An 18648-nucleotide genomic window follows, 5' to 3' on the forward strand; every position below is an offset into this window, starting at 1 on the left:
CAAATGAAAGCTGCTGGAAGGCAATTAGAACGGCAGTACAAAAAATCGAACCTGACGGTAGATGGGCTTCTCTACACTCAACAACAGTCTGCTTACCATTCTGCTCTGAATACTGCACGTAAGAACTATTATTCAAGCATCATTGGTAATGCTGCAAGTAATTCTAAATCTTTATTTAAGACTGTTGAAAATCTTCTTAAACCAACTAAGGCCACTGTTCATTGCTCTGTTGACCAGTGTAATAAGTTTCTTCATTATTTCTCTGCAAAGATTGAGGGCATATACAGCTCTTTAATCACTATCTCTCCTGTTGAGCTAGTTGATACTCTGCCTTTAAATCCTCCGAACACTTCTTTTTCGAACTTCGACTTAGTTGGAGTTGATTTTATTATAAGTACAGTTAAGTCCATGAACTTACCCACTAGTATTTTAGATCCGGTTCCCTGCTCGGTTATTATGAACTGCCTTGCATCAATCTGCCCTCACATGACATCAATTGTAAATGTATCATTGAGTTCTGGAATTATTCCTCCAGATTTAAAAATTGCTGCCATTACACCAGTCCTTAAGAAGCCTGGTTGTGATGTTTCTGATACGTCCAATTACAGGCCTATTTCAAACCTACCATTCTTGGCTAAAGTTCTGGAGCGTCTTGTGGCTACTCAGTTAATTTGTCATCTAGCACTGAACAGTCTTTTTGAACCTTTTCAATCTGGGTTCAGAAAAGGGCATAGTACTGAGACAGCTCTAGTGAGGGTTGTAAATGATCTTCTTATTGCTGCAGATTCAGGTGCATGCAGTATTTTGGTCTTATTAGACCTTAGTGCTCCATTTGATACTATTTGTCACTCTATTCTGCTAGATCGTCTGGAAAATTGGCTGGGTCTTTCAGGTGCAGTATTCAGTTGGTTTCGGTCTTATTTAACAAACCGTGCCCAGTTTGTAAGATTGGGGAATTACAAATCTGATACCGTGCCTGTTCGACAGGGAGTTCCTCAGGGTTCAGTGTTGGGTCCAATTTTATTTAACATCTACATGCTTCCACTTGGGCAGATCATCAAGAAACACGGTCTTGGATATCATTGCTACGCTGATGATACACAGATTTACATTAATTTACCACTAGTCCTGATGTTCACTGCTCATTAATAGCCTTACGTAGTTGTCTAGCAGAGATCAGTGTATGGATGCAGAATAACTTCCTGAAGCTGAATGGCTCAAAAACTGAATTGATGCAGATTGGTACAGTGGCGGCTACTCGTAAGGCAGAGCAGATTAGTTTAATTGTTGATTCTAGCATGGTAATTCCCACTTCACAGGTGCGGAATCTTGGAGTCATTTTTGATTCACAGCTAACTTTTGAAGCACATATAAAAAACATCTCAAAAACTGCTTTTTACCATCTGAGAAATGTTGCTCGACTTAGACCTTTTCTCTCTTTTGCAGACACAGAAAGGCTTATACACGCCTTTATTACAACCAGGTTAGATTATTGTAATGCCTTGTTCTCTGGCCTTCCAGCTAAATCTCTCAGAAGGCTACAGTATATTCAAAACTCTGCCGCGCGTGTGCTCACTCGTACTTCTCCTCGTGAGCACATTACACCGGTGCTTTTTACAGTTGCACTAGCTTCCTATAAACGTGAGAATTGATTTTAAAATTCTTATTTTAACTTACAAGGCACTACATGAGACTGCTCCAGAGTATCTTTGTGAACTCATTAGCCCCTATACTCCATCACGTTCTCTCCGTTCTGCCAATTCTCTTTTGTTACATCAGCCTTCATGTAAACTCAAGACTATGGGGGAACGAGCCTTTTCATATAAAGCCCCGAAGATATGGAATGTGCTTCCTCTTAGCCTCAGAAATGTACCAACGTTGGAACATTTTAAAAAGTTGATTAAGACACATTTATTTAAGACTGTTTTTTAATTGTTGTTTTGCCTTGCTGTTTTTGTGTCTATTACTGTAGCGCTTTGGGTTTAAGAAAAGCGCATTTAGAAATAAAATGTATATATATATATATATATATATTCAGTCTCTGTCTGTGAATCTGTTTCTTGTAGAGTCTCCAACTGATGCTGTTAATGATGCTGGTGAAGCTGAAATGAAGACTGTGCCAGTGATGGAGGGAGACTTTTTCATTCTTCGAACTGATGTTAATGAAACACACGGAGATGAGCTGATAGTGTGGTGGTTTGACAGAAAACTCATAGCTAAATGTGATATAGAGGCCAATAGCCTAATAAATGATACTGATGAGAGATTCAGAGACAGACTGCAGCTGGATCATCAGACTGGATCTCTGAACATCACAAACACAAGAACAGCAGACTCTGGAGTTTATACAGTGAAGATCAGCAGCAGCAAACAGACGTTATACAAGAGATTCAGTGTTACTGTCAGTGGTGAGTAACTCAGGACTTTGAAGTTATGATTGTTTAAAAGCTGACCTAAAAAGTACCGAACTCGGTACCCAGCCCTACATCATACTGCAACTTTCTGAGCACAAAACTTCTTCCCCAGACCTTTTCATTAGCTAAAACGGCTTATTGTGAATGGTCTTAAAGGTTGTATCAGTGATTTCAAGCCCAAAAATAAATGTCTAATCTTTCCTAACGATCCGCTAGCTGCCCGCCCCATAAGCATGCAGTCAAAAAACCTTGTCTCTGTAGGCAGCCTAGGCTCTGAGATTTGCACACAAAAACAAATGGGTACAACCACCACTCAAAACCAAAATAAAGTGTTCCAACCAATCACCGACAGGGGCGAGTGTTGTGAAGTTTTGCGCTCGTGCACGGCTGGACGCGAAATCGGAGCAACACCCGCCCCTGTCAGTGATTGGTTGGAACACTGTTTATTTTGGTTTTGAGTGGTGGTTGTTCCCATTTGTTTTTGTGTGCAGATCTCAGAGCCTAGGCTGCCTACAGAGATGAGGTTTTTGGACGGCATGCTTATGGGGCGGGCAGCTAGCGGATCGTTAGGAAAGATTAGACATTTATTTTTGGGCCAGAAATCACTGATACAACCTTTAAATTACTGACACCTGTAAATACTGACTATATGAACTTTAATCTCCATCACTGATTTGATTTTAATGTTTACATGCAATTAACTTACCACCATTAACATAGAGATCTACTTACCAGATCTTCTCTCAGGTTATATAGTGCTGATGTTTCTAGTGTTTGTTACTGACTGTCTCTCTTTATCATTACAACACCAGGTCTGTCTTCAGGTGCTAAAGCAGGAATAGTTGTTGTTCTGCTGCTGGTGTTTTCAGCTGCAGCTGCTGGTTTTTACTATCGTCACATAATCTGTTCTCCAAAACCTTTATTGGGTAAGTATAACAACTCATACAACAAGAGATTAGATTTTACATAGTCAATAGTTTTTTAGTTTTTTTACACCACAAGTTCTGCTTGTGATTGTGATTGCTCAAGTTGGCCTAAAATCATAATCCTTATATATATATATATATATATATATATATTTATTATTATTATTATTATTATGATTATATATATATATATATTTTTTTTTCAGCAAATAACCACTTAAACTGCACATAAAGCTATCAAATGAGTTAAAAAATGGTGATCATGATCATGAAAATCACATCATATCTTCTTAGTCCTCCAGTGCTCTTGACATCTGCTCAATTTTATCTTCTTTTTTTCTGTTTATTTGCTGCCTAACAAGATGTTGAGTCATCTAAACCGAAATCAGAGCCTTGTAAGTATTAAACCTGATACAGCGAGAACAATTCGATTATTGTCTGACAGGAAAGTTAAAATGTAGTTTTCATATTCAGAATTTCTACATCTTTTTACCACATGTTCTGTTTGTGATTAGTTTAGTCCAATAACAACATTAAACAACATTAAGACTGTTTGATTGTGCTTGTATGTGTTTCTAGAGGCCGAGCATTTTAACATTCATGTAATGTTTGCACTACTGCTTTTGAAGCTCACAGAACTAAATCTAAGTTTAAGAAACTTTTAGCATGAAACCCTAAACTGCTGTGACTGTTTTGAGCCAGCAGCCATATCACCCTGTAGCCCAAGACTGGTTGCCCACTGAAGCTAAGCAGGGCTGAGCCTGGTTAGTACCTGGATGGGAGACCTTCTGAGAAAACCAGGTTGCTGCTGGAAGAGGTGTTAGTGAGGCCAGCAGGGGGTGCTCACCCTGTGGTCTGTGTGGGTCCTAACGCCCCAGTATAGTGACGGGGACACTATACTATCAAAGAGCACCGTCCTTCGGATGAGACGTTAACTGACTCTCTGTGGTCATTAAAAATCCCAGGATGTCTTTCGAAAGAGTAGGGGTGTAACCCCGGCATCCTGGCCAAATTTGCCCAGTGGCCTCTGTCCATCATGGCCTCCTAATCATCCCCATATATATATACTGATTGGCTTCATCACTCTATCTCCTCTCCACCAGTAAGCTGGTGTGTGGTGAGCGTTCTGGCGCACTATGGCTGCTGTTGCATCATCCAAGTGGATGCTGCACATTGGTGGTGGTTGAGGAGATTCCCCCTTCCATGTGAAGCGCTTTGAGTGCCTAGAAAAGCGCTATATAAATGTAATGAATTATTATTATTATTATTATTATTATTGAGTTTAACATGGGCTGTCTGACTTATATTTGTGTCATTGTGCGTGGCTTCACTTGGCTTTTACTTTCAGACTTTAACACAGAAACCAATAAGATGGCGCTGCACTTGTGTTTACGATTTGATGCTTCCGGTTAATACAAAGTGAGTTGGTATATCTCATCATCATATCTGGTAAGTAGTATTAATTATCAATATTTAAGCAATTAAAGGTTGTATCAGTGATTTCAGGCCCAAAAATAAATGATCACATTCATCTAATTTTTCCTAACGATCTGCTAGCTGCCCGCCCCATAAACAGGCCGTCAAAAAACGCGTCTCTGTAGGCACCCTAGGCTCTGAAATCTGCACACAAAAACATTGGGGTACCACCACTCAAAACCCAAATAAACAGTGTTCCAACCAATCACCGACAGGTTGGTTGGAACACTGTTTATTTGGTTTTGAGTGGTGGTGTACCCATTTGTTTTAGTGTGCAGATTTCAGAGCCTAGGCTTCCTACAGAGAACCGTTTTTTTGACAGTCTGCTGATGGGGCGGGCAGCTAGCGACTTTCGGCTTCCAACTTAAGTTGCGCTTTAGGGGGAAGCTAGAATTTTACTTCTTAACATGTTAAATATGAATATAATTCTTACACAAACTCATCACTTCGCTCCAGAAGGCTGCATTGTAACGCACACACATAGTTTGCACATCGCACACAGATTGCACACGCTCAGAATCATTCAGTAGTGCAGAAATGTATTGTCAACACTGTTCTGTGTTTTATCATTAAAATAGCTGAGAAACTGAAAAGTTCTAGCATTTCTTAGCAACTAAAACCCACAGCTGCACTATTAGTAGAGAGACACTGCCAGGTAGAATTAATTCACACGCAATCGCTCTCTCACTTTCAGATAAATAAAAATGTTTTGTGCTACTTTATCTGTATCTGATTTAGAATGATAAGAAATCTGTGAGAAATATAACAACCCAAAAGAACTGATAAAAATAAGCTGTTAAGAGCAATAGCCTTGTTGGCAGCGCTTATTTATGGTTCAGGCTTATTAGTACATTAGCATCAGCGGCTAGTCTACTCGACTTTCATCACATAAATATCTGTCGACTTTAAAAAAAGAACTATGAACTATGTCCCGCTTTAATATTGAAAATATCCCAGCACTGGAGAGACATTGGAGAGCGAGAAGGCCTGGAGATGAGCACAGAGGTTGCTATATTTCTGCTCAATGTGTGAGTAACATTGTTTTTTGCTGTTTCACAGAACAAAGATATGCTGTTGTTTTTGAATTACAGTTGATTTAGCCATACTTGGTCAAGCTGTAGTTGTTGCCTGTGTTGCAGTGTTTTGGGAGCATTGAAGGGAGGGGTGTGTTTGATTGTGTGTCGGTTTTACAAATCTCAATGGTATTTCTCAGAAATCGCTTATTGCACCTTTAAATGAATAGCTGACCCAAAAATAAAAATTATTTATTCGCCCTCATGTCATTTCAATGTTTATTTTTCAATGGAACACCAAAGGAAAGATTTTGATTTTAATCTTCTTTTGTGTCCCACAGAAGAAATTCAAACACGTTTGGAATGACATTAGGTCAAGTAAATGACAACAAAATTGACATTTTAGGTGATCGTTTCTTAATTAATGAAGGAATATTAACAGTATCGTGGAAATATCCTTAAATACTGCTAATATTAGTAAATATTAAAAATGTATACATGACCATTAAACAATATATAGAAGAAATACATTGTTTTCATGCATTGTTTATTGTTAATTCACATTAATGAGAGCTAATGTTAACACGTACAACGTTACTGTAAATTCTTGATTATTAAAAGCACTTTTCAATCTTCAAACTCACTTAAAATCTTCTAATTTCTCTGTTTCTAGCCACTGATGTGAAAGATGAAGAAACGATCCCCAAACAGCTAATTATAATGTGTAAGTATTTCAATTCTATCAAAAAAAAAAAAAGTACCAAATAATACCAAACAAATAATATATTTAAAGAAATGAAGGTTATGGGTTTACATAATATTAAAATAACATGGGATATTTTAATAGACAATAAAATAACAGAAGGAGATTGGAAACAAAGTTGTAAAGAAAATTTAAGAATCACTTATTCTTCATATTGCCAAGAATATGCTTGGAAAATTAATATTAATTATGTGATATTTTATGACACCAGAAATACCTTTTAAGTGTGATCATTTATCTTTCGGATGTTGGAGAACATTACTCTCATATATTTTATACTTGTAAAGTAATAAAAACAATTTTGGACAGAAGCAGGTAACGGAAGACATTCTTAAGAAATCAAATAATAAAGATACAAAATATATGTTTGGGTGTAGGACTAATGCTACTTAATAAAGATGAGTTATGTAAGGGTTAATGCCCCGTAGGACTGTTGCCTCCGCCGAAGTCCATTAATACCTGACAATGGACACCTAGAAGGGCATTAACCCGCTTATACCATGGTCACTTGCTAAATAACACAATTTTAAAACATTAGTTTATATTTTAATTAGTTTTACCATCGAAATCTAAAGTTTTTACAAACAATAACGTGGATTCCCTGGTTACGCCTGACGGTTTATTTAGCAACCGGATATATTTATAGTCCGCTCAGCTCGTAGAACACTATGGTTAGTCACAACTGATATAGCCAGACCATTTATTTATTCATTTTGAACGGTAAACAGTCAGTTTCACCAGAACTCCTTTACTAGGTGTCCTCTGTCACTTTTTAATGGACACCCTGCAGCCAATCAGAATCGAGTATTCACCCAGAGCATGGTATAAACTTATTTCGAATACTGAGAGTTAGCTACAGCTTTTAAAGCAATAACAAAATTTTAGAGAAGGCAAGAATCCGCAGTTTTGAAAATCTCCTAATTTCTCTGTTTTTATGTGCTGTTGTGACAGATGAAGACAAGACCGTATCAGTAAAGGAGGGAGAATCTGTCACTCTGAGGACTGATGCTGAAATACAAAACGATGATAATATACAGTGGATGTTTGGACCTCAAGAGAATCGCATAGCTGAAATCAGAGGCGAGACCAGAGAAATCTCTACATATCATGGTGCTGATGGGAGATTCAGAGACAGACTGGAGCTGGATGAGAAGACTGGATCTCTGATCATCACAAACATCACAGCTGAACACATTGGAGTCTATGAGCTACAGACCATCAGCAGCAGAGGGAGGTTGTATCAAAGATTCATTGTTACTGTCAAAAGTGAGTAGCTCAAGGTTTTCAGTATAATAATAATCACATGTCTTTATTGGCAGTTATTTCACACATTACATTTGATAAATTACTGTGTGTCTGTTGATTTGTGTATAGCACATGTTTTCTTCATCTGTTTGGATGAGGAGAGGTACAGCCCTGATAAATGGAAGGCAGTCTTGAGACACACTATGGGCCTGTCCAAATAACCAAACCTGTAGTCTTCGCACTTGACCACTTGTCTACTTGCATGACGTATTTCCTGTATTTGGCCTTGTAGGTTAACTCAAGTAGGCGTAAAGACTGCAAGTGCATAGAACTTTTGATTACCCGATGGGACACACTTACAGTATAGTGTTGTAAAAATATTTACAGAACTTTATTTACACATTTTGATTTTCAATACTTTGCATATTAAAATAAACGTATTTGACAGACAACACAGTTTAGTCATTGTGGTGCTACTAATTAAGTGATAAAAAGCTATTGCAAATGTTGTATAAAAATAGACATTGCACCAATAAAGTTGTGAAACACTTTGTTTTACTACCAAATTATATGTAATATCGAATTAATTTAAGTTACAGTGGAATGTTTTCCTCGACATCTCTCAATTTCTGGGCGAGTTCACGAACATGATGCAAATGTAGTTATTTGGACAGGCCTTATGTAACTTTTGACGCTCTAGCACAGGGTTTCTCAAACTCGGTCCTGGAGGGCCGCTGTCCTGCAGAGTTTAGCTCCAACCCTGATCAAACACACCTGAGCAAGCTAATCAAGGTCTTCAGGATCACTAGAAACTCACAGGTTGGTGTGTTTGATCAGGGTTGGAGCTAAACTCTGCAGGACAGCGGCCCTCCAGGACCGAGTTTGAGAAACCCTGACTCTAGCGGTTGAAGCATATAATTACAAGTTACTTGCGAAGGAACATTGGGTCTTATTCACTAGCAGTTGCGTACACTATTCGTATTTATACAAACTTCTCATGAAAAATGTCCTCCTTATTCAGAAAACAAATAGAATACTCATATATTTTTCCATGGTCCCATTCTAGATCCTTATTGGACAACTGTGTTTTTGCTCAATAATAAAATGTTCCAAGTTAGTTTGTTCAGAGACTCCTCAATATAAATGTTGTGAGTAAAGCCAGTTTTAATATGGAGTGAGAAAAGAATATGCATCTTTTATGAATACTCCTAGATGCTGATAAGTAGAAAATGCCACGACACTTGCAGAATGGTTACAGACAGTCAGGGAGATTTATGTGATAACACACAGATTGAAACTAAGAATGAGTCAGTTTAATGAGCCTTTAGTAAACCTTTAATGAAGGGACTGGGCGAGATGTGGGGGTAATGTTTTCGAGGATATATTGTTCTGTACTATAGTTGTTGACTTTAAATAGACTGGCTGGTTACACTTGGCAAACTTGATCTAATAGAAACATTTTCTTTGTATTTTTCTCTTTTTATGCGTCACAAATTAAGTCGCATTGATATCATTGGTGGAGGGAGAACCGGTCACTTTATACCCTGATACTGAAATACAGAAAGACGATCTGATAGTGTGGATGTTTGGAGACACTCTCATAGCTCGAATGACCGGAAAGAACAGATTTGGACATAAAACATGTGACGGAACTGATGGGAGATTCAGAGACCAACTGAAGCTGGACAAGAGGACTATCTCTGACCATCAAGAGCACGAGAACTGAACACTCTGGACTTTACGATCTACAGATGAGCAGCAGCAACAGAGAAACCACAAACAAGAGATTCAAAGTTGCCATTAATTGTGAGTAGTTGTTTATTTTATTTATTTATCTTTGTGTGATTCGTTGAAATGAACACAACTGAATTGTAATAGTTAAAGTGCAAATTGAGTTACTTTTATGTGTTATTCATTTTGTATTCTCCTCAATTTATTAAATGTTATAGTGTACAAAATGACGAATTGATGCAGTACAGGAAATTACTGGCCAAGTTAATCATAAATAATGAGCCAAAACATTATGATCGTCTTCCTGAAATGCTGTTGGTCCTCCACGTGCTGCCAAAACAGCTCTGACCTGCTGATGCATGAGGTCTGGACTCTACAAGAGCCCGAAAGGTGTCCTGCAGCACCAAGACATTAGCAGCAGATCCCTCAAGTCCTGTAGGTTGCGTGGTGGAGCTGACGTGGGTTCAACACATCCCACAGATGTTCAATTGGATTGAGATCTGGGGGCGCATTACGGAAAAATCCTAACTTTAGAATCCTATGTTATCGGTTTGGTAACCATGGCATTTTCAGATAAGACCTCATTGAGGACAAAAGCAATTACAAAATGACATTTCTTAAGTGCATAATTTTATCTTAACTACGGATAGGAAAAGAGTATTACAGAAGAATTCTAACTCCACAAAAAAATCCTAAAAACGGTCTTAACTTTAGGACAACCCCAATGGTGTCCTAACTTCAAAAGCCAACTGTAAAAATCACATAATAAAAGTCCTGTCTGAGAATGGTGTCACATTTATTAATGATACCAGATGAAGAACAGCGATGTTTGATGGTGGAAAGACTTTGTGAACACCCAAATGGTGTGCTGCACTTTGACAACAAAACTCACAAATAATTACAGACTCCTATGAAATAAAATAATTAGGCTTTGCCTTTCTACCAAGCTTATCAAAATTTCACTTAATAAAAAGCACCACTTATTTTGTTTCTCCATTCTCCAGTTTTTCCGTTTTACATCACAGCTGTTTGTGCGTTGTTGGTTGCTTAGTAAAAGACCTGAGAGTTGATTACGGAACTCGATTCCGTAAGATCAGATTTTGTAAGATAGGATAAGAATCTTAAAACCACTTAATATTTGCTTAATACGAATTTGTAAAAAATAAATAAATAAACTTGTCAGATCTTAACTTAAGACATAAGATAGAAAGTTTCTGTAATACACCCCCTGCTGAATTTGTAGGCCAGGGAAACACATTGAACTCTTCAGCATGTTGGCCGGGCCCAGGGTTTCACAGCAGAATATTTCCCAGAGCATCACTCCCTCCACCGGCGTGTAATCGTCCCTCAGTTCGTTCTGGTGCTGTCACTTTTGAATCTTTTCATAATTCCTAGAACTATTGGTGGAAGTTCACGGTTTTTGGCGTGTTTGCACCGCAGGGACTAGGAACGATTTTAGTTCTAGGAACTCTTTTGGAGGAACTAATTTAGCTCCTACTTCAGATTCGGTCTAAACCAGCACAATAGGAACTATCAGTGACGTTAGTGTACGCCGATTGGCCGAACACACTCGAAAAACCAGCACCCACCATTTAAAACTCTGGGTTCGGGCCGCATACCGAGCCTGGAGCCCTCTCCTCGGACAGCACGCCAAATACGCATTTATTCTATCTGACTTATTTGTAAGTGTGAACTCGTGAAACATGTATTCCTGCTCAGCTAGCAACACTGGTCATCAACCACACGGCAAACGCTAATAACTTTTCATTAGTGTCTAAACAGTTCTGTCTAATAACGTATTAGACACGAGTGTTAGACAGATCATAAACTAATGAACATGGAGAATGCAATCACTGTGTGCTCAGGCTCTGGCGCTCTCAGCGCCGTCAAAGTAAAAGTCCGCTGCGCCGTCAAAATAAGTCACAACAACAAGCGCGGCTTACGTCACTTCAGAGTTCCTATTGGCGGTGCGAATGCAACCAGGAAAACACTCCTAGTTCTCTGGGAAAGACCCTGGCGGCTGGTTCCTAGAACTATCCGGTGCGAAAGCCCTTTTTGGCACACTGATTAGTCTGCAGCTACGCAGCAGAGTGCGATGCACTGTGTGTTGTGACAGATTCCTAGCTTAACCATAATTAAAATGTTGTTACTTGTGCTACAATAGACCTTTTGTTGGCTTGGAAAATTCTCACCACTGCTGACCGGGAGAACACACTCAAGCCTTGCTGTTTCAGAAATACTCTAACCCAGTCGCCTTGCCATAACAATAAGGCCCTTGTTAAAGTCGCTCAGATCTTTATTGCTGCCCGTTTCTCATGCATCAAAACATTGATTGAGAACTGATTGTTTGCTTTACCATCTAATCTATCCAGACCTTAATATGTGGCCTTGTTAAGAGATGATCAAAGATATTTGCTTCACCTGTGACTGGTCATTTATGTTTTGGCTCATAAGTGTACGTTGTATTTGGTAAAAAAATTTTTTTTTAGTTTGTTCTTACCAATAGCAGTACACACACACAACCACAACCACACACACACACACACACACATCGTCAATGAGGCTTTACTGACACACGTCACATAATCTCCTAATTTCTCTGTTTCTATTTGCTACTATGATATAAAGTGAAGAAAGTGTCAGCCAAGGAGGGAGAGTCTGTCATTCTAAAGACTAATGCTGTAATACGGAGAAAAGATGAGTTGCTGTGGCTGTTTGGAGATGAAAACACTCTCATAGCTGAAATCAAAGGAGGGATTGGAAAGATCTCCACATTTGGCGTTGCTGATAGCAGATTCAGAGACACACTGCAGCTGGACGAGAAGACTGGATCACTGATCATCACAAACATCACAACTGAACACGCTGGAGTTTATACTCTGAAGCTCATCAGCAGTAAATTGGCCAAAAGCGAGAGATGGAATGTTACTGTCAGAGGTGAGAATCTCAAGTCTTTCTTTTTTATTTGATTTGTTTGAACCAAACCCTGAGTGTGAACACACACTAAGATTAAAGTTTGGAGAGACCTAATTAAACCTAATTGAATACTTTAAAAATATGAATTGTTTGAGGTAAGGGGAGTGTCAGGGTTCTGTCACTTCTGTCTAGTATATTTCTTGGTTTTGTGACAGGGCCCTGACACTCCTGTTTTGTCTTGTCTGTGTGCCTTTTTTTATGTGCTTTAATGTCATGTCATGTTTTGTCTTGTGCTGTGTAGCAGCTTGTTTATCACTGGCTGTGTGCTTTCATGTTGTCATGTTTTGTGTGAACACATGGCTTATGAGTGTTCTCATCGGCTGCATGTTCATGTCTAGTTTTGTGCTAGCACATGGCTTGTGATTTGTTTTAGTGGCCATGTGCTTGTGTTTTAGTCATGTTTGGTGCGAGCACATGGTTTGCACTTGAGTCCTCGCTACTTCGTCCTGGCCCAAACCCTGACAGGGTGGGAAAACAATCTTTTACATGAAAATAAACATAGCAATTAAAATGTTTAATCTTCCAATATTTATATCAGTGTCTCTAGGTGTATAGTTGGTAGCTCTGTCCTGCCGGAGGCTCTTTTTTTGTGACAGGACCTCACATAGCTGGCAGCCAGGTTTAAACTATCTGGGCTCTCCTAGCAGGACTGGGAGTTTGTCCATATTTGATTTCTGATGGAAGTTTTTCTGGTGGGATGTCAAAAAGTGGAGCTCTGTTTCCACTTGATTCTCTGTGCAGTGAGGGCACAGCCGCGTGTGTGTGTGTGTGTGTGTGTGTGTGCAGTGAGGACACAGCCACTCTTCCCTCGGCAGCCGTGTATGTGTGTGTGTGCAGTGAGGGCACAGGCACTCTTCCTTCAGCAGCCGTGTGTGTGTGTTCACACAATATGTTCTGTTTAGGGCCAAATAGCATTTCAGTTTACTCTTTTTTTTTTTCTCTCTCTCTCTCTCTCTCTCTCTCTCTCTCTCTCTCTCTCTCTCTCTCTCTCTCTCTCTCTCTCTCTCTCTCTCTCTCTCTCTCTCTCTCTCTCTCTCTCTCTCTCTCTCTCTCTCTCTCTCTCTCTCTCTCTCTCTCAAACAAAATCCCAATAAAAGGGAAGGAAAAAAAAAAAACACAGCAAAGTGTTCAGCATGTTATGTGTGTGACAGCTGGGATTGTTCTTGGTGATGCCTTTGGCCCCGTAGCGCTTCTTCTTGATGGCCCATTGTAGTGTGGCATGGGCGGGGGCTAACGTAATAGCCTTATTTTTGTTATTACTATTATTAGTACTATTATTATTGTTATATTTGTCCTCTTCCTTGTCCTCCAACCTCCCCCTCATTCCTGATGAAAAGTCTAGTTGCTATTATTATTGTATTATTATATAAGACTATATTAGAATATCTTCCTCATCCTCCAGTTATTATTTTTACTATCATCATCATCATTATTATTGTCATCAATATGTTTTTATTTATTATTATTTATTTTTTTATTTTATTATGTCTGTTGTATCTGTAAGATGTTCCTCTGTTAAGATATTCACACTCACACACACACACACACACTGGCTGTTATGTATGTTTTATGTGTTTATGTTTATGTATGTGGCCTTGCTGTTTTTTGTTGTATCAGTCACCTGTAAGTAGTTGATTGCATAAAAATAATTTTATTGCATTTAAACTTTCAAAATCTCCCACTGAACTGCATTGTCAAATAAACAGTTCTGTTGCTGCCTTTCCTCCATGAGTATTTCATTCAGTTATTATTTAGAGCAGAATTCTGTAAATAAAGCAACATTTTACAGTCTTCCTGTACAATTTATGGTTTTTGATGCAGCAAACTGAGACAGTAATATGTAAAGTTCATTTTCAAGCTGATTTTAAATCCCCATCTGAATAATCTTTGCGGAGTACTGTCAAACTATGATGTTCACATGCACACACTTATATAATGGAAACCTTTTCTCTGTATTTCTCTCGTTCTTTGTGCTGCTGTCACAACTGTTACAGTGTTGAAGACAATAGGAATGAGAGGAAAGAATGTGACTCTAAACCCTGACACTGAAGTACAGAGAGATGATCTGATCCTGTGGATGTTTGGAGATCAAGACAATCTCATCGCTCAACTGACCGGAGAGACCGGAGAGACGACATATGCTGATGCAGACGAGAGATTCAGAGACAAACTGAAGCTGAACAAGAACACTGGATCTCTGAGCATCAGTGACATCACATCTGGACCTTATAATCTACAGATCATCAGCAGCAAGAGGACGGCATACAGGAAATTCACAGTTTTCAAGTCTTGTGAGTCTTTCGTTTTCCTTTTAGTACTATTATTGCTAAAGAAATGATGAGCAAAATGTATACAGTATGTCTCATCCTTGCACCAAATTAAATTAAAACATGAAAAGCTTTGCAAAAACAACTCAACAAACCAATCTACAACAAATTTGATTAGCTATTAATCTGGTCTGCATACAACAGTAGTAAAGTGATAGCAACGTACATGCACATCAGGAATATGGAGCGCAGTAGTTCATTTTCTGAATTTGGATTGTACAGAATAGTATAATTATTAAATACAATAAATTTAGACTATATCCAGTGATGTTACACGGTCACGTTCAACTGAGGTCTCATGTCAGTGTCTGTACGAGTATTTTTCTCTGTTTGTTCTCCAGGTGAGTCCGGTCCCAAGACAGTGTCAGTGATGGCGGGAGAATGTTTAGTTTTAATCACTGATTTTAAGGTAGAAAGAGATGAGAAAGTGGAGTGGAGATTTGAAGATAAAATTCTCACAACTGGAATGAATGGAGACATCAGTAAGACTTTTTACGGTGGTGATGTGAGATTCAGAGGCAGACTGGAGCTTCACCATCAAACTGGATCTCTCACCATCAAAGACACCAGAACCAGCGACACTGGAGTTTATCATCTAAATCTCTGCAGCAGAGGCGGAAAGAACATTAGCTGGGAATTCAGTGTTACTGTCAGTGGTGAGTAACTCTTCCAATATGACTTTTTTATTAGTTTAAGTGACTTAAGCCATTTTTTTGAAAAATAAACATTTTGTCATCGTTTACTTGCTCTCATGTTGTGCGAAACTTAACTTTATTTCTTCTGTGGAAGTATCTTTCTGCTTTGAAGACTCAAATTTCATAATCTAATATTGTTTTTAGTTTTATTATTACTTTTTAATAATATTCATAATCAGTAGTATTATGTATCTGTATTTTTACTTTTTATATACATTCATAATCATTTGTAATCATCGTATTTTGTGAATCATAGTGTTCTTGAATACATATGTGGGTGAGAGGGACTTTGGGTGACTTTAGCCCCTTTCACACAGAGATTCCGGAAAATACACGGATAAAGTGACACGGGATTTGACCCGGGTTCGTTTGATTTTGCTTCATTCACACTGCCAGTGATTTGCCGGAATCAGAGAGCGCGTTCACACACAACCCGTGTATGTTCCGGAAAGACGCGTGACGTTGGATGTGACGTGTAAGGTACGCGTCGAAAAGCGGAAGTGTTTGCATTGCTTTGAATAACATGGCAGCTGATCAGGCATTAGATGTTGCTGTTCAAACTTTGTTGTTTATGTAAAAAATGTTTCGCCTTAAGTTTACTTATGATCTGCGCTTTCGATTTCGAGAAACCACGCTCGATCATTTTTTTTTTTCGGATTCGGTCGTACACTAATGCATCACGTACCGTTCCACTAAGCTGGCGAACGATCTCAGCTTCGGCATGGATTGCAAGGAGCTCTCGGGTCTCTACTTCAGTCCAGTTTGCAGACATTTTTTCGTTCTTTCTTGTATCGATGACGAACACAAACTTTCTTCTAGAGTAACTGAGTCGCACGATAACTACTTCATTGCAAAGGCTCGTGCATCATCACTACGACACACCCCTTATACGGCATTGGTTCTGGCTTTTGTTCACACAGCGCGCGTTCCGGGTCTGAACACGGCAATGTTACTTGGTCCCCAACCCGGCATCGATCCCGGCATCAATCCCGGGTCGTGTTTGCGTTCACACAGAAGGCACTCTGGCAATTTGCCGGGTTCAAAGCGCTGTGTGAAAGGGGCTTTTGAGTGTGTGTGGGAAGAGCTAGACTGAGAGTGTATGAAGTTTCCACCGGGATTGGATATACATTCCAATGTTAGGTAACATATGTTCCTCTGGTAATTTATGTGTTCCTATGGTAATGTAGTTTTGTTTTGGCCAGTAGTATATAAACCGAGCCTCTTTGTCCAGAGGACAGAGAAAGATGACAGAGATGCTGGAATGTAGACCTTTCGTCCCCTTGGAATTATAAGGTTCTATCTGACATTTTTGTCAAAATTGAGTTATTCACATATTCTTATTCTGTGACCACTTCTTTACATTATGTGATGTTGTTTTTTAAGTTGTGTACATTTTGGAACTTTTTATTTAGAAAATAAAAATGTTATTTCTACACAGTCAAATGGAATGCAAAAACTTTAAAGCTCAATATCTCAAAACTGCTCAGAACGCAGATAGAACCTTATAATTCCAAGGGGACGCTTTGTTTGGTCCATTGTCACTCCCTCCTATGTCTTACATAATTTGGTAAAATAAATATGAGATCTCTTGGGAAAATAACTGGTGTCTGTGTCCCGTGAATTAAACCACAAAAGGGGAAAAGCATGATTTTTAAATCTACAGCTTTTTTCCAGATAATGAAGTAGATTCTACCATTTAGTGTCAGTCTCCAGAAAGGACCAAGAATTCCATATGCACTAAATTCCAAGTCTATTGAAGTCAAATGTTACTTGGTGTGAGATGTAGATCATTATTCACTCAAGTTCGGAAGACTGAGTTCACAAATCGTGTTAATTTGTTAGAAAAGAACAAGTGCTCAAACAAGACTGAACTTGGTCCTTTGTAATTTTATGGTAAATTCTTGTCATTAGTTTTGATGTCTGATTACAGAATGTCTTTGTTTTTCAGATTCTAGAGGAAACCGATTGAATAATTCAGCAATTGTACTGATGAATTGAGAGGTTCCTGATGGAGTAAATATGCAGCAGGCCACGAGTCCAGTTTGATGAGAAGACACTTTTGTGCTTGGGTGGGTGTTGGAGAAAACCTATGTGTAACATTATAATGGATTCGTGCACTAGCTCTTAACCCTTTAAAATAATTCTAGGAGGGTAGTCTCAGCATGAAGAATATGACAGAATGACGTCTAGTTCAGGATGGGGAATGGTCTCCTATTTTTCCCTATTATAATACAGTCTACGGTCCTCTTGGCTGCAGATGTACTAGTGGTAAGCTAGCCAGAAACTGACCATATATGGACTTGTTATTCAATGTATCGTATTCCTATATGATGGAAGGTATGTTCTTTTATTGGTTAACACTGTGTAACTCCCCTCATATTCTTACTATATAGTTAGACAAAGTGCAAGTAGAATTGAGAAACTTTCTCCCTCTGCGCTGGGTCATTGTTCATTCAACTACTAATTGTGAGGACTGAAATGAGGCACAGTTGAACCAGAAATCTAACCTAACCCTTAAAGACAGAAACAGCCGCATGTGGCGTAAAATAACTATTGTTGTCAAATGTTTTAACTTTTGAACTGCTAATCCAATCTGTATGTTTTAAAAAAGTCTTGTAAAGGAGATTCGTTGAAGAGTAAACGTGTAAACGTGATTGCGTCATCAAGTTTTGATCATCATTGATTTGTCAAAGAAACACGTGCGGTTTGTTCCTCTGAGCCAAACATGAACAATTGTTGATGCTTAGTCTCACCCCCGTCCCCAGATTGGTTTTAACTATCATCTACTCACCCAATAAACATAGGTTTTGGTCTTTTGCACCACCAATTAGCATCTTTATTTGGACATTTTAACTGCACTCTCTGACACAGCATAACACATATCAAAAACAATTATACAACTGCTTTACACATCGAATGAGGCACTGAAATGTATGTTTTCAAATGAGTCGCTACACAATGACCCAGTGGAATTGACCTTTTGCAGGGAGTTTGATTGACAGGCGATCTGACCAATCATAATCCGCCGAATCTGCCATTTTGTCCGATAAAGCAGTCAGGAGAGTTAGTAGATTAACGTTGG

At 38.7% G+C, this 18648-nt stretch overlaps 1 protein-coding gene across 2 annotated transcripts in view; it reads left to right on the forward strand.

Annotated features, from left to right (window-relative positions):
- LOC130071873 (uncharacterized) overlaps positions 1-17632 on the forward strand; it is an 86522-nt gene extending 68890 nt beyond the window's left edge. The window contains exons 1-5 of one of the 2 annotated variants that reach the window (XM_056236791.1): positions 9480-9643; positions 12197-12505; positions 14539-14835; positions 15213-15527; positions 17515-17632. In XM_056236791.1, the coding sequence (XP_056092766.1) occupies positions 9589-9643; positions 12197-12505; positions 14539-14835; positions 15213-15527; positions 17515-17564 (1026 nt within the window). In that variant the 5' untranslated portion in view covers positions 9480-9588 and the 3' untranslated portion in view covers positions 17565-17632. Of the gene's footprint in view, positions 1-9479; positions 9644-12196; positions 12506-14538; positions 14836-15212; positions 15528-17514 lie in introns of those variants that run through there. The other variant, XM_056236790.1, reaches the window with a different exon arrangement.
- The last annotated feature ends 1016 nt before the right edge of the window (positions 17633-18648 follow it).

Source organism: Rhinichthys klamathensis, unplaced genomic scaffold, assembly GCF_029890125.1.
Source record: "Rhinichthys klamathensis goyatoka isolate OS25496 unplaced genomic scaffold, OSU_Roscu_1.1 h1tg000465l_1, whole genome shotgun sequence".
NCBI classification, from domain to species: Eukaryota; Metazoa; Chordata; class Actinopteri; order Cypriniformes; family Leuciscidae; genus Rhinichthys; species Rhinichthys klamathensis.